The sequence below is a fragment of the Myripristis murdjan genome, chromosome 14 (genome assembly GCF_902150065.1).
Source record: "Myripristis murdjan chromosome 14, fMyrMur1.1, whole genome shotgun sequence".
Classification (NCBI taxonomy): Eukaryota; Metazoa; Chordata; class Actinopteri; order Holocentriformes; family Holocentridae; genus Myripristis; species Myripristis murdjan.
In genome coordinates this window covers 24317927-24332276 of record NC_043993.1, presented here as the reverse complement: position 1 = coordinate 24332276, position 14350 = coordinate 24317927, and the positions used below count along the sequence as shown (strand labels likewise).

Here is a 14350-nt window from a genome sequence, read left to right as displayed (position 1 = left end):
CAAATTGAGGAGCTTCATTCCAAAACATCATATTTCCATCTTAGAATTTATTTGTTTTATTTTGTTATTCAGTATTTTGGAAAAAAAGGAAGAAGAAAATTAAGTATTTCATTCCATTCCAATGTTCTACTGCAGCTCTCTAAATCAGTTTCTATATCCATATAGATAGGTAGATAGATTTTTTTTCAGTAAAAAACAAACAAACAAACAAACAAACAAAAAAAAACAAAACAAAACAGTGGAACAGTAAACATGTTGTCCCCCCACGAATTGATGCAGATCCCTCTGGGCCAAGCTGTGACAAATATGTCACCTTGTTTTGACCTTTAATTGTACTGTCAGCCCTTGGGCCAGTTGAAAAAGAAAAAAAAATAGCAGAAGGCAGTGGTACAGTGTCCCATTCTCTTGAGTTTTTCAAAATCTGATCATAGCTGAGATATTGCCAGTGATGGATAAACAAATTAATGAATACTGGGATGAAAGGACTTGATCCATAATCCTGCACCCCCAGCCCTGCCCTGATTTCATAATGTGGAACAAATATGAATTTTTTAATCAAATGCATGGTCTTTTTTATATTATGTTTATGTTTTTTAACACTGATGTACCACTTTACTTAATCTACATTGTCCATGAGCTTTTAAAACAAACAGCCTCTTTATCCTTTTGAATTGCAGTTCAGTCCTTCACCTTTACTCGCGCAGGTATGTGTTTACTTCTCACATATTGAAATATTGATGCTGAAATAGAAGTGCTAATTTACTAGTGTGCTAGTGTACAAGTCATGCAGACCATCACATTAGATTTTCACAGACCTTTAATTGAGTTTAATCATTTCTCTTTGCCTCATCTTTTCTCTTCAATGGGACTGCAGTTACATTCCAAAGAGACAGAGGCCTGATTAGAAATGGAAGGTGAGAATTTAAACTAACTTGTCAAAATAACGAAACTCACAACTTTGGCTTTTGCTGAGCCGCACTGACATTAAAGTGCCATGCTGTGTAATAGCTGATCCACCCTCTTTGTGTATCAGAGCTTATTATCATGATGAGTGGGTTTTGCATATATGGTCCTCCTCTCCCTGTGCTTATTCAATTCAGCGCATCATGGGCCTTGATGTAACTGTTGATGAAATCATTAATCATTCCTTTGAAATTAGAGGTAGCAATTAATGCAGGTAGATTCTATTCACAGGTCTTTTCTTGGTTCAGGTTTGCTGGCAGACTGAGAGGTCGAGGGAGGAGGGGAGAGGTGATAAATTTGCTGGTTGAAAGACTTGGCACACAGTGTATGGGTAGTCTGTCAGGATGTAACAAAAAGGAGCTGGACCCTGAGAATCCACTTGCATGAGAGTGTCCTTCTATCTGGCAGAGAATGAGGCATACCTACCTCAAATATCACTGAATGTCACTGGGTAGTGAAACAAGGAGCGTATGAGCAGAATTAATGTTGGAGAAAGGAGACAGAATGAAGCTCCTCCTCTTTTTTCCTCCCTTCCGCTCCTTTTTTCCACTTTGTCACACTTTAACAAGCAGATAAGCCCAGAGCCAAAACAAATGTTGCAAATAATACGCTAAAAATAAACCATTTGCTGCCTAAACCCTATGTGTGCGTGTTTGCATGTGTGCATGTGTGTATTTTTAAATACTGTATACGTTCATGTGTGTTACTGTCGTGTTTGGTGTTGGAATGTGTGCTGAAGCAAATGTATGTAAATGTATGTGTTTGCTTGAATATGCCTGTGTACTTTAATATGGAAATTATTCACATAATTGCTTAAACACCTTTGAGCCATCACAAGTCAGCTGTGTACAATTCCCTCGGCACTTGGTGAGCCAGGCTCAGTGGAAAATTCATTTGTGTACTACCATGTTAATTAGACAAATGCAAACAGGGTGCATGGGGCATGTGACTGTTTTATCATTTTACCAGCAGCTGATGGGATGCGGCCACATACCATCATATTTTTTTTCCCTGAATATCCTGCCCACAACTTCCCCACCTGAAAGGTAGAGCCTGTATTTATGACTATTGTATTTCACCAAGACAAAAATGACATGGTAGCTCGCCTGAACCACCTAATGGGCTTTGCTGCCTCTGTTGCTATGGAGACAGCACACCAATGTAGCCGGTTTGCCAGAGGGTGTCCGTGGTTCTCAATTTAAAATGTAAATTTCTGTTGTGCTAGGGCTCTAAAGTGGATTTAATGTGTATTTAGGCCTGCCATGTGTCTCCAGGGAGAGTCAGGGGTGGTGGAGTCTAAGGGGTGGCAGAGGCCTGATTTATAGACTTGCCACTTTATGTCTCTGTGTTGTTTATTGTCGCCTACGCGCTGCGCCGCTCCACCGAAGCAAATATGCTGAATGAGGTTTCACACCAATTTGTTGCTGAAGCAGCCAGAAAAAAAACGAGCAATATTGTTGTGCAGCAGGCTGGATATCTAACTATGTCTCTCTTCCTCTCTTTTCCCCCCTTCCTCTTTGTTTTCTTCCCCCCATCACTCCCTCCGTCTTCTGTTTATCTCTCTAAAAACATCCTCTCCCAGCCGTCCTGGTTTGCTGAAAGCGGGTGACCCCGGCCTCCCCTGGTTGGCTGACTCCTGGCCCTCCACCAGCCTCCCAGCTAACGGGGGCTTAGGGAGTCCAAAGGGCAACAGTAACTTTGGCCGTGGAGGTAAGAAACACAGAGGCACACTGTGGGGCAGCTGGCAAGTCCAGGGTGACGAATAATACAGCTTAAGCAATGCCTGGCCTGGACAGTCACTTTGATATTTATCCTTTGGGAGGCACAGTGACAGGCCATCATGCATGCACAAACACATGCAAACAAACACACACAAACACCAACAAAAACTGAAAGAGCCTTCAAGGGCAGCATTTTACTAATTGAATTTGACAAGCCTTATATTTGGCTTAAATCAGTTGCATTTGCATGCCAGTCTTTCTCATGCTCTGGCATGCATTATCATATACATTTTTGGAAGGATGTGTGGTGGTACAAGACTGATAGTTGACAAATCTGTGTTTGTGTATGTTTTTGCATGTTCTTTTGAGCTCATTAGAGCTGAAGGTTAACCCTGTCTGAGTGTCTCTCTCGGTGAACATTACACTGGGCTTCCACAGCATGCTGCATACTAATTATGGCCCCAGATAATCACTTTCATTTATATCAAGTCCGTTTGAGTCCTGTGTTTAACTAATCCAGAGTGCCAGAGCAGCAGGGAGTGTTAATGACCTTAAAGATCGTTAACTTCATGTCAACTTATCTCTCCATGATCCCCTTTCTGACTCTGTCACCCTCCTACCTTGTCTCAGATGTTTTACCATCCGCAGCAGTGGAGAAGACTGGTACCATGCTGTCTGATGGTGCCATCTACAGTAGTATTGACTTCATGGGGAAGGCAGGCTACAGCAGTCCAGCGCGAGGGAGTCAGCCCACCCCCTATGCCACCACTCAGATACTCCAGTCCAACAGCTTCCATGAGCTCGCTGTGGACAGGCCAGACCCCCGCTGGAAGGCCTCTCTCCAAGCCCAGCAGGAAATAGCCAACCTGGGCTACTCACTGACCGACAGACGCCCTTGCAGTGGTACGAGGCATGGGGGAATCAGAGGAGGGGTGGGCACGATAGAGCTCAGTGTTGGTCTATGTCTACGTAGAACAGGGCTCTGTTTATCCCTGTGTGTTATGCTTTATCTGTGCCTATGTGTGTGAATGAATCTCTTGAGTCATAGTGTTGTATCTCCTTGGATTGCAACACTGTTTGGATGCCCAGTATGAGATTGGAAAGTGATAAAAAAAAAAAAGATAATTAGCTTGATTTAGCAAGAAAATAGCAGAAAGTAGAAAGAGTTTTCTTATAAATGCTACAAGGAGTAAAAGGAAGCAGTTACACCAAACCAGGCAAAGAGCAAAATGCAGAGGAGGAGATTTATTTACATATTCACTGAAAATGGACCCTGAGGATACTGTTCTTAATTACTCCTCTGTCATTGTCACATTTTTTCCCTCAGCCCTGGGAGCTTCTCTAGCCCAGAAATGTCAGAGAATTATGACACATATCTTTGGATTAACTTGATTAGCGAGAGGGGAAAATTCTTTAGTGTGCTGAGTTATGTGTATATATGCAATTAGCGTGGTAATAGAGGAGCGTTGTAGAGACTGCTCTGCAAGTAGATTGTGTAGCTGTGCACAATGGGCTGTGCACTCAGCTAAATGTCAGCCTTACCTGAGAGATAAAGGAGAGCAAGTGTGGGAAGTGTATGGGAGCAACGGAAAGTGGTGAGCGTCAGGTTTTGATGCCTCTTTAAGAAATGCCAACATTAAGAAAAAGTCCTGGTGCTCTGTCAGCACACAAAAAGAAGAAATAATGAGCAGTAGGTAGGGGAAAAAATTGGAAAAGTTAAGATAGCTGCATAAGATATAAGATAACTTTCAAAGCAGACTGTGGGTGTGTGTGTATAAACCCAGTACAATAATTTGTGCTCATTAAAGCAGCCAGCACAGCAGACTCCATAGGGATTTCTCAGTATTATCTCAGACCAATATTTTCCCTTACTTACCTACCCTCAGGTGGAAAGGCTGGGAAGAAAAAGAAGGTGAAGGGTGGAACAAAGGCCTCTAAATCAAATGGGACATGTTGGGCTAACATGCCCTTGCCTCCCCCACCCATGCACCCTCTGCCAGGTACCGAGGTTGACCTTGACCGCTACCCCTCGGAAAACCATGGAGGAGGGTAAGATACATTCATATCTCATCAATCTCTTTCCTGGAACACAGATATACTGTACACACAAACACAGAAGTCAACCACAGATGGACCAGAGCACAAAGAAAATACACAGAGGTCACGTGAGTGTATCTGTGTGTGCATGTGCACCATCTGAGAAACTGGTGAGGGAGCAGTTCAAGAGCTTGTGCTTTTCATATGTAGAAAAAAGTAATCCTTAAAATGGCTGCCCACCAATGAAGAAGCCAGAAAAAGAAATTTAATTTAAGTTAAATTTAAATTGAGATCAGTACACTGATATCAGTGTAGATAGCTGATAACAGTTACTCATAAACATTATGAACATTGTGGAGAATTGTTTTTTTTTTCTTTTCTTTTCTAGCAACACCCATAGGCTGCATTTTATCTTAAACGTTGTTTCATCCACATAAATATTCAGTTTTCTCTTCTGCAATATGACTATGTGATGATAATCGCAGTTGCTGTTCTGTCCTCGATATAGATATGATAGCAACAGTTGGGCCCCACCCCTGTCAGTCCAGACGTACCTTCACCAGGATTTGGACAACGAGGTAGAGGAGGAGCGAGGTCCCACTCCACCTCTGAGGGCAAGATCCTCCTCCCCGCCAGCAGCTACCTTCAGCCAGCCCTCTTCCTCCTCTCTCAGCTCTGCCCACCATGAGGAAATGCAGTCCATTTTGCAAGCCCATCTGGATGAGCTGACCAGAGCCTACCAGTATGAGGTGGCCAAGCAGGCATGGTAAGGCTCTTTGAACTGCATAGAGGTTTCACTATTGCATACTGTTTGTCACAAATATTCTAGTCACCCTGTTTGACACCGTCAAGATGCCACTGGAGAATTACTCTGCACCTATGATGGCTAAATATATGACAATCAGGCTAGAATAAGAGAGATACTTGAAAGTTCAAGTAAGAGGAAAATTTGTCTCGATGGTTTGCCCTGCTTGTCCTATATTGCATATCCTGTATTGCAATTCAGTGAGCGCTGCATGATCTGTGCCATTCTTTGCAAATACCACAGACACTTGTTTATATGCATAAATTAACTGCCCAACTTTGTGCAGAATACTTTGAGCAGGCAATATTTGCTTTGCACAGCGGCAGAAGAGCCTGTAATTTTATTCATTTTATTCTGTAGATAGCTAGGCTTTTGCATATCAATGACCAATGTTTGAGTGCTTCATACTGCCAGTATTTACATGTGTCAGCCTTAACCTGCCGTCTGTGTTACCTGAGAGCGATAAAAACAGCTCTCCATTGATTACACCTTTGATGGAGCACTGGAAAACTTGTCAAGTCAGTGGCGACACATGTTGAAGGGTAATGACTAGGTTTATTGTACCACACTGTACTGACAACAGGAAATAGAGTTGGTAATTATGCATGCGTCTCCTCTATGGTGGGATGTGAGCCATCATGGAGGACAGCTGTGGGGGAGATAACAGGCATGTTGGTGACAGGCTTGCCCATCCAGATATCCTTTATCCAGTCCAATTACAACTCCATTGTGTTAGCACAACACACACCAGCACACAGAAAGCAATCAGTGAAATCACTGCAGGCATTCATAGATGCTTAAAAGAAGAATTAATTTAATCTTTGCACACAGCCCCTCAACCTAACTGAACATGCACTCATTCCGTACTGGAATATTTTTTGCGTCACTCACTCTCTGCTCACCTCCATTCCCTTTTTTGTCTTTCATTTTGTGTATGCATGTGTTTCTCCACATTGAATTAGGCATATGAAAGGCAGTCCAAACATGTCCAACAACCCCATTCCCCCAATGGACTTCATGTCCAGCACACTGGGCTCTGACCTGGGGACCACCCTCCTGTCTGAGGAAGATGAGGATGAGGAGGACGATGAAAGATACGCTGTGGTGTCAAAGAATTTGTGTGGCTTTGAATACACTCCTGGTCACAGCATGGATAACCTGGAGGGCTCAGGTATGTCTGAGATATTGAAAAGTGAGATTGGTGATCTGATTTTTCAGAGGTCATTGGAATTAAATAAGATGATCTCCGGGCTATTGGCATTAAGTAGGCACACAATGAATTGGATTGCTAAACACCATATCATTTCTGCAGCGCCTATGGTCTTGATATAAGGTGAAACACCCCTGTTAAAAATTTATGGAAAAAAGAATACAAATTGTGGGTAGATAGTATTGAAAAAAGGGCAGACCGTACCAATATCTGTGAACACCACAGTCACATTGGAACCATGATGAGGAAGCAAAAATGAAGTAAGAAATAAATAGATAGCAAAATCCAAATACCTTGAAAAAAGTAAGAGAAGTGCTGGCTGAATGGAAAGAACAAGGTTCAAGCTATCAACACAAATGCCCAATATCAATCATCAGATAAGAAGCTGGTATAGTGAGCTGGCAACAATGAAGAGAGACAATGGAAGATGTTGATACCAAGACCTGGAAACATCTCTCGATGCATGGAGGATTTCACTTAAAGTCCAGTACCATAAGACTTTACATCAATGAGAGTAAGGGCTTCAAGGACACCATCCTGAATGAAAGACAAAGCATCCTTGAGTACATCTATAAAAGAGCTCGCAAGGATGAACTGCTAAAAGAATATCTCAGACAGTAGCAAAAAAGCAACGTGGATGAAGAGCAAATAGAGGAGGCCATGGCAATCCAAGCCCCTTCATAGAATGTACTGCTGGCAGATAGCAGAAGTGGCTGACATCAGGAAATTCTATCAGTGGCTGTAAAAAGCCGGCGTGAAGGACAACACTGATGGGCTCTCACTACCAGATCAATAGAAACAGGGATCTACCACAACAAACAGGATCTGAGATAAAGACTGTGCAAAGATGCCTCTGAGATGGTCCAGTACACAGAAGCAAGGTGTAAGATGCATGCATTGTCAGTGCTAAGTATGGATTGAACCCACAAAAGTTCAGATGACACCATAAAGGGTGGTTGAGAGTGATAGAAGAGGACATTTTGGTAATGATCAAGGGAAAGAAGAAAGATGTAGAGAGTCTCGCTGATAGCAACATGAAGAAGTAAGAAAACGAGAACCTGATGAATTACCCAGAACTGAAAGAACTGTGGAGGGTATGGACAGTAGGGGAGAGTGGGGTAAATAGTGCCAATTTTTACTTAAAGTGCCTTTAAAGCGAGGGGATTACAGTAATGCCTCCAACTAAAATATGCACATATAGTTTAGGATGTTGTGCATCCCTGGGAACAATCACTTTGGATCTTATGTAAACTGTTTGAGAAATACAGCTTTCGAAAAAATTTTAATTTTAGCATTTTAATCTCACAGATGATAATGCTATATAAAAGCAAAACAAATTCAATACAAAATTATTTATTTAACATTTATTTATTATTTTAACAAGATCACAGGCCACTTTTCTATAACAAGGCCGAGCGCCACATGAACACACACCCAGAACAAAATAAAACTTCCAAAATGAGCACCTGCAAATCATCTTCATCTGAATCTCAATAGTTTTAGTGATCAAAGGTAAGAAGACAATGTACAATAACAATAAAATACAATAAAGTAATATATAGTATATAATCACAAGCTGTGCCACTGGCACCACTTACCCCAGGCCCTTTGGCACAATTTACCCCAAGCCCACTTTTTTGAAAAAAATGCATCCCCCAGCTGTTTTGAGCAAACATCATGCTAACTGTATAGACTCATGGTGTAGCTTACTAAAGTACTAAAACCTGTGTGAACTGTTTTCAAAGTTTTCTATAATTGTTCAAACACAGCAATCAAAAAACCTTGATCATAGACATTTTACTTTGGAGGGCAAAAAAAAAATTTTTTGAACTTAAATGTGCTTACCTCTCAAGCCATGTGTCTCCCTTCTTTGCAGGATGAGTGAAATGGATGCCTCTTCAAAAATATGTGGTCACATGACCAACTTCTTCTATGGTTTTCTAGATAACAGGGGTGGCACTACTTGCCCCTTGGCACAAATTACCCCACTCTCCCTTAAAGGCCAAAGAAGTCCCTGTGGTGACAGGACACTTGGGGCTGTGACCCCTGCATTCAAACAGAAACTAGAAACAACCACTGAGATCTCTGCTTTGTGGTTACATTTGTCTTTTCGACGTGACTTTTATGACACTTGAATGCAACCTGCCTGATCAGACATAGATATATTCCCACTATATGTAATGATAAATTGTCCAGATTGTGCCCACATGTTGTCCACACCTCAATGAGATCTGAACTCAGTGCAAGCCAGGTCACCTCGGCATGTTGTCCAGCTAATCGGATCCAAATGTGAACAAGATCCAATTTCGGAGTGTACAGACTTGGCAGTAAATGCAACCTGGCATGATAGGATGACAAAAGTCACATTGAAAGAGTGGAAGTGTAAGGATGGCCTTAGAGATACTGCACAGAACCTTCAAACATCTAGGTATCTGATGAGGGACTAGAGATTATATGCAAGAATGTATCTACTGGTCAGACGTCACAAGTCAAAATCACACTGTATATTGTGTTGGTGATGGTCTCCTATGATCACATTGTATACAACAGAGTCCAAGGCTTACAATGGTCCATTGAGCCTTCAGTTTCAGCACACACAAATGTATTCACCCATAGCCAAGGGTTGGTTCTTAGGACAATTGTCACTGTGAATCACAAACAACATGTTCATGTTGCCAATGGGACAATGACAAATACTCCAAGTTCATAAAACTTTTTTTTCCAAGTATTTTTATTTCTAAGCTAACTGAACTTTATTACAGAGGTACTCAAACAGCCTAAAATCCCCTTTCCACCAATATGTACCATAATCAAAAAAAAGTTGTTCATTTTTCTCCCTCCCTGTAAACATTCTTTGTCAGAGATTTTCAGAAGAAGCCTTTAAAAAGTTATTTGAAACCATGCCTGCCTAGACATCACAATCATGACATACTGTAGAATCCTGTCAGAACTTTGGTAGAGCTCTACATAAAAGTCCCATATCTAACATTTAAGATTTGACACAATTATAAATAGGGTTCAGTCTGAACCCATTTCTTTAGAGAGAAACTTGAAGGCTTCTCCCACAGGGACAAAATTGTACTTTTTTAGAACATAAATCTATTGTTAGGTAGGTGAAAGCCCAACTAGAGATTGTCTTGTGCATTGAGAATAAGTTCTTTTCAGCACTTTTAATAGCCCACTGCGGGTCAAATACAGGTCAGCTTGACTAAAAATATTCATGCACATTATCGATGCAAACATTTTTTTTTTTTTTTTAAAGTCTCATGTTAAGCTGTCATATATTGTAAGTCCTTGTATTAAAAGTTCTGTCAGTGAATTTGAGAGTAAGAAAATATCTTCAGTCCAGTAAATCAAAGCATGAACAAAGCCAGTGTGGTGACAGTATTTCCACAGGGGGTGCCATATTGCAGTTGTCATTCCAAGCTTTAAATGGTACCATTGCTAATGTTTGTATGTTCTCTGATTTGAGTAAAACACTTAATTGAATGGAGAAACCATCACCTTTGCTGTCCCATAATTTTGAACTGTAGGTCAAGCCATTTGCATTGGCAACAAAGAAATATGGGTGACAGAGAGTAGAGCATTATTCTTAAAATATTTAGTAACTGTCCACAAAACCCAGTTTATGCATTCATATCTCTGGAACTTCGTGAATACTGTTTTAGTGCTTATACAAGCTTCCATGACATGAAAAGTAGGAGGTAGATATAGTTGTACTTTTTCACAAATATTCAGTGCAATGGAAATAGCATGTGAATCATCTTTAGGTTATATATAGGGTGTAATATAGGGTAATTAAGAAGTCAATAAGTGGTGTGCAATATATCTGGCAGTGAATCAGGATGTCTTTAATTTTACCAGTGTCATTTTCATTTAATCACTTTTACTGTACTTCCAATACAGCTGCAGGATCTTGCTGGCTGCCTTGTAAATCCACATTATGTTTGTAGAGCCACTTCAGTGTTGGGCCTGACCCACTCTGTCTGGGTCAAAAACTATGGTTGCTCAGGCATGCTTAGCCAAACCCTCTCTCCAATACCTCCCCCTTACTCTCCTGTCCATTGTAGGTAAAACCTACTCTCAGCAGTGCCGTTCAGACAGCTCTGGCTCAATAGACAATGGTGTACTGGGTACACAGAGCCTGGGCCACCAGAGGGCGCCACTGCCTAGCCTCAAACCGCAGACAGAGACAGTTGGAACTCTGCCCAGACGAAGAGACACCAACACAGAGGGTAAGACTAAGTTGTAGTGTTCATAAGTTTACAGCCACAGAAAATCTGTTCGCATCGTAAATGGAGTACATAGTATGTACTTTGTATGAGGATATCTCATTCATAACTCATGACCAACACCCTCCTCTACCATCCACTCAACAGCCCACACACCAGCCTTGAAGTCCCTGCACAGCGTGGGTGCCTGCATGCACAGCTCGTGGGCAGCTGCAGCCTCAGACCCCTCTGAAGAGTGTATGGTTACCGTGTCGACACTGGAGCGGCAGCATATGGCTTCCTGGAGTGGTACAACAACATCCAGCAGGGCCACCCTGGGTAGAGGGAGCCACCAGAGACCTGGCACAGATCCCTCCCACAATGGGCATCCACCCACAAACAGCACAGAAAAGAGGGATCAATGTGAGTATGTGTGAGGAGGTGTTTGAGTGCTCATCACCATCATTGAATGTACACACTGTAATTGGCAATGACTTCATGACATGTTATAAACATTTGCAGTTTGTACCAAAACCTTTTTTTCCTCACAGGAGTGAGGAAAGTTTTAAGTTTTGGGTTTTTGTTTGGATATTGTAATGAGTAATGTAAATGAACCTTTATCTCTCTTGCTCAAGTTAATCATATTAATTGTTGGCCTGGGATCTTCATGTCAGAACAATTTAAGATTTTCTCATGATGAATTAGGTTTTTGGGTATACAGATACAATGAATTTTGTGAGTTGCACACATAAAGATACAGATATTTCCATGTATTGTACGCCTACCATGTATAGGAGTGAAGTCTACCAAGGAAAAAGTAACCTCAGACAGATTTTATGCTGTTGTTTAGTGTGGCCTTCTGAATCTCTTTCAGAGTCTTTGTGAGACCTTTCTCCCTGCAGTGGCTGTCTGTCCCAGGACGCCTTGTTTATAAGCGCAATGAGATTTCTCTCTGCCTGCAACACAGAATGAAGGCTGGTGGATGGAGAGGAGACAGAATGAAGACAGAGAAAGAAAGGGCAAGATAAAATGCAGAGCTGTAAATGTCATGTACAGACACAGACACCAATCTCACAATGTTACTTTCATCCCCCTCTTCAAAAGAAAAAAAAGAAAAAAAAAAAAAACATATGTTACATGTCCGCTTCTATTTTCTGTCACATGGTGTACAACTATTCACACAATGGAGATGAAGAAAAATCACAACAAAATCTACTGACTCAAGGAAGTGAAAGGACTTGCATAATTTGTAAATATTTTTTTTTTAAATAATGATTTTCTCTTTCTTTTGCTTTGCTATGCAAGCCAAACCTGATGTTGTCTCTTTTAATTGTGATTTCTTACTGTGAATCATTTTTCATTAATGCTCAAAATGTTAGCTTTTTTTTGATGAAGCTACTGTATTGTTGTACTTTGCACAGAGCGTTTTTGGTGATAATAAGCACAAAACTCATCGTCAGCAGAGCTGAGGACGAGAATCATAATGGCAAAGAGGGACATAGATGTTAAACAGAACCTAAACAGAAGAAGTATACTTGGCTGTACTGTATTGTTTGTTTTTTGTTTTTTTAGAAGTACCCATATATTGAGAGTTATGAGGGAAAAATTACAGGTAATTAATGACCTAAAGATAATATGCCAAAACAATAAACACAACATGTTGCTCTGTGTTTCATACTTAAGTTACTGGGAGTCCTATCTAGGATTGCACTTGTAAATGCTTTCCGGGATATTTTTATAGTAACAAAGCAACAAATTAGTTTGTGTTATCCAAAGCAAGGGCATAAGAATTTGACTTGCGCCCAAAGCTCTACTATTCCTAAAAAAGAAGGCAGTTAAGAGGAAAAAGTGTTCTTTTTGCTAGTTCTTTTCCATTTATTAACAAGTATAACATTCAAAAATGGTGACAGTGCAATAATCTATGGACAATATAAGACTGAAGGGAAAGGAGATGGTGGGGAAGATGTAGAGGAGGTGGATGGAAACCACAGGCCATGTTTTGTCTTGGACAGGGGACAAAAACAGAAACAGAAACATTAAAATGCCTTGGTGTCCTCTGAAGACAAACGAGGTGCCTGGTTAAATGAGAATTAAGTGATATTTAATATCACAGTGCTATGATTTGGTTTTATATACCATCTTATAAGGATGTATAAAACTCAACGACTGGTAATTGTGTCCCCTGAACGCAGTTAAGGACCTTTCCCAGTTTTAAAATGCAGCCAGTTAAAATTTTCTGCCAACGAGATTTATGATGCAGTGTTTTTACACTTGTTTTGATGGTTCTGTTCTTCTTAATGTTCTTGAAATGGCTCTCCCTGTGAAAAATCTTGCCAGATTGGTTTGCCCTCAGGAATACACAGCCACATACAGTATGGCCGTTTTTCAACCCTTTGATGCAAAATAAAATGTGTATGTGAAACTGAATCATAATTTTCCTTGAAGTGCCTTTGATTTCCAGCCACATCCTACACTGTTTGGCACTGAGATAAGGGCCTATATAGTACTCTATAATACATTTCCATTAAAGTAACTCAGCCACTCAGCTATTCAATTCTTGAATCATCTTCCATGCATTCAGCTGGTCAGTAAATTAGAAGAAAGATGTAAGTGCTTTCTAGAGCTCTACAAAACTAGACATATGTGAGTTCTTTTCTAAGAACATGCTTTGAAATCATTATTGCAAAGCAGGCCCCTGTAAAAAAGCAGAGTGCAGGACTGCTTACATAAACGAGGCTATAGAGTTTTGCAATTTACATTTCCAGTCTTATTCTAAATTCAGTACGTTTTGTTTTATGTCACTCTATTATTACTTGTCATTTTTTTGTCAAGAAAACCAATGGAATTTCCTAGAAATCATGTTTTCTTTGTGCGTGTATATATTATGCCAGGTTGTTCAACAGCATTTTCAGTGATTTGATGAGGCTAAATGAGGCATTTATCATTCCTGAATGTACATACATTTTGTATATACAACCCTTTGTTGACATTTGGGGTAGTAATGATATTTCTTGTCCCACCTGTACCACACGTGAACATGGTCGACTCAAAATTTGGTCATCAGGGTGATGAACTATGATGTGGAGTCATGTTGGCAAGCTTCAGCTTTGAAGATGTTCAATTCCCCCCAGCTACAAATCTGCTGGTCTGTAGATGAATCTAACCTCTGGCCTCCTTGTGGAGTGGAAAATCCAAAAAAAAAATCTTTAGGGTTTGGGTAATTTTCTTTTATTTATCCATTTTATTTATTTATGTATTTATTTATTTATTTATTTATTTATTTTGACCAATACTTCCAGAAATGTGTTTAAAAATATATACAGTAAGAAGAAAGGGCATCTAAGTTCAAACTCAGTTGTCATAACTAGATGGCGGGGGATGGGGTGTGGGGTGGGTCTCACCC

The 14350-nt window shown here is 40.5% G+C and overlaps 1 protein-coding gene across 1 annotated transcript in view; it reads left to right on the top strand.

Annotated features, from left to right (window-relative positions):
* LOC115372007 (roundabout homolog 2-like) overlaps positions 1 to 13374 on the top strand; it is a 94125-nt gene extending 80751 nt beyond the window's left edge. Inside the window, exons 19-28 of the mRNA XM_030069699.1 lie at positions 678 to 704; positions 875 to 914; positions 2546 to 2673; positions 3315 to 3587; positions 4571 to 4733; positions 5230 to 5487; positions 6489 to 6697; positions 10807 to 10971; positions 11116 to 11370; positions 11822 to 13374. Of these exons, the coding sequence (XP_029925559.1) occupies positions 678 to 704; positions 875 to 914; positions 2546 to 2673; positions 3315 to 3587; positions 4571 to 4733; positions 5230 to 5487; positions 6489 to 6697; positions 10807 to 10971; positions 11116 to 11370; positions 11822 to 11823 (1520 nt within the window). The 3' untranslated portion in view covers positions 11824 to 13374. The remainder of the gene's footprint in view (positions 1 to 677; positions 705 to 874; positions 915 to 2545; positions 2674 to 3314; positions 3588 to 4570; positions 4734 to 5229; positions 5488 to 6488; positions 6698 to 10806; positions 10972 to 11115; positions 11371 to 11821) is intronic.
* The last annotated feature ends 976 nt before the right edge of the window (positions 13375 to 14350 follow it).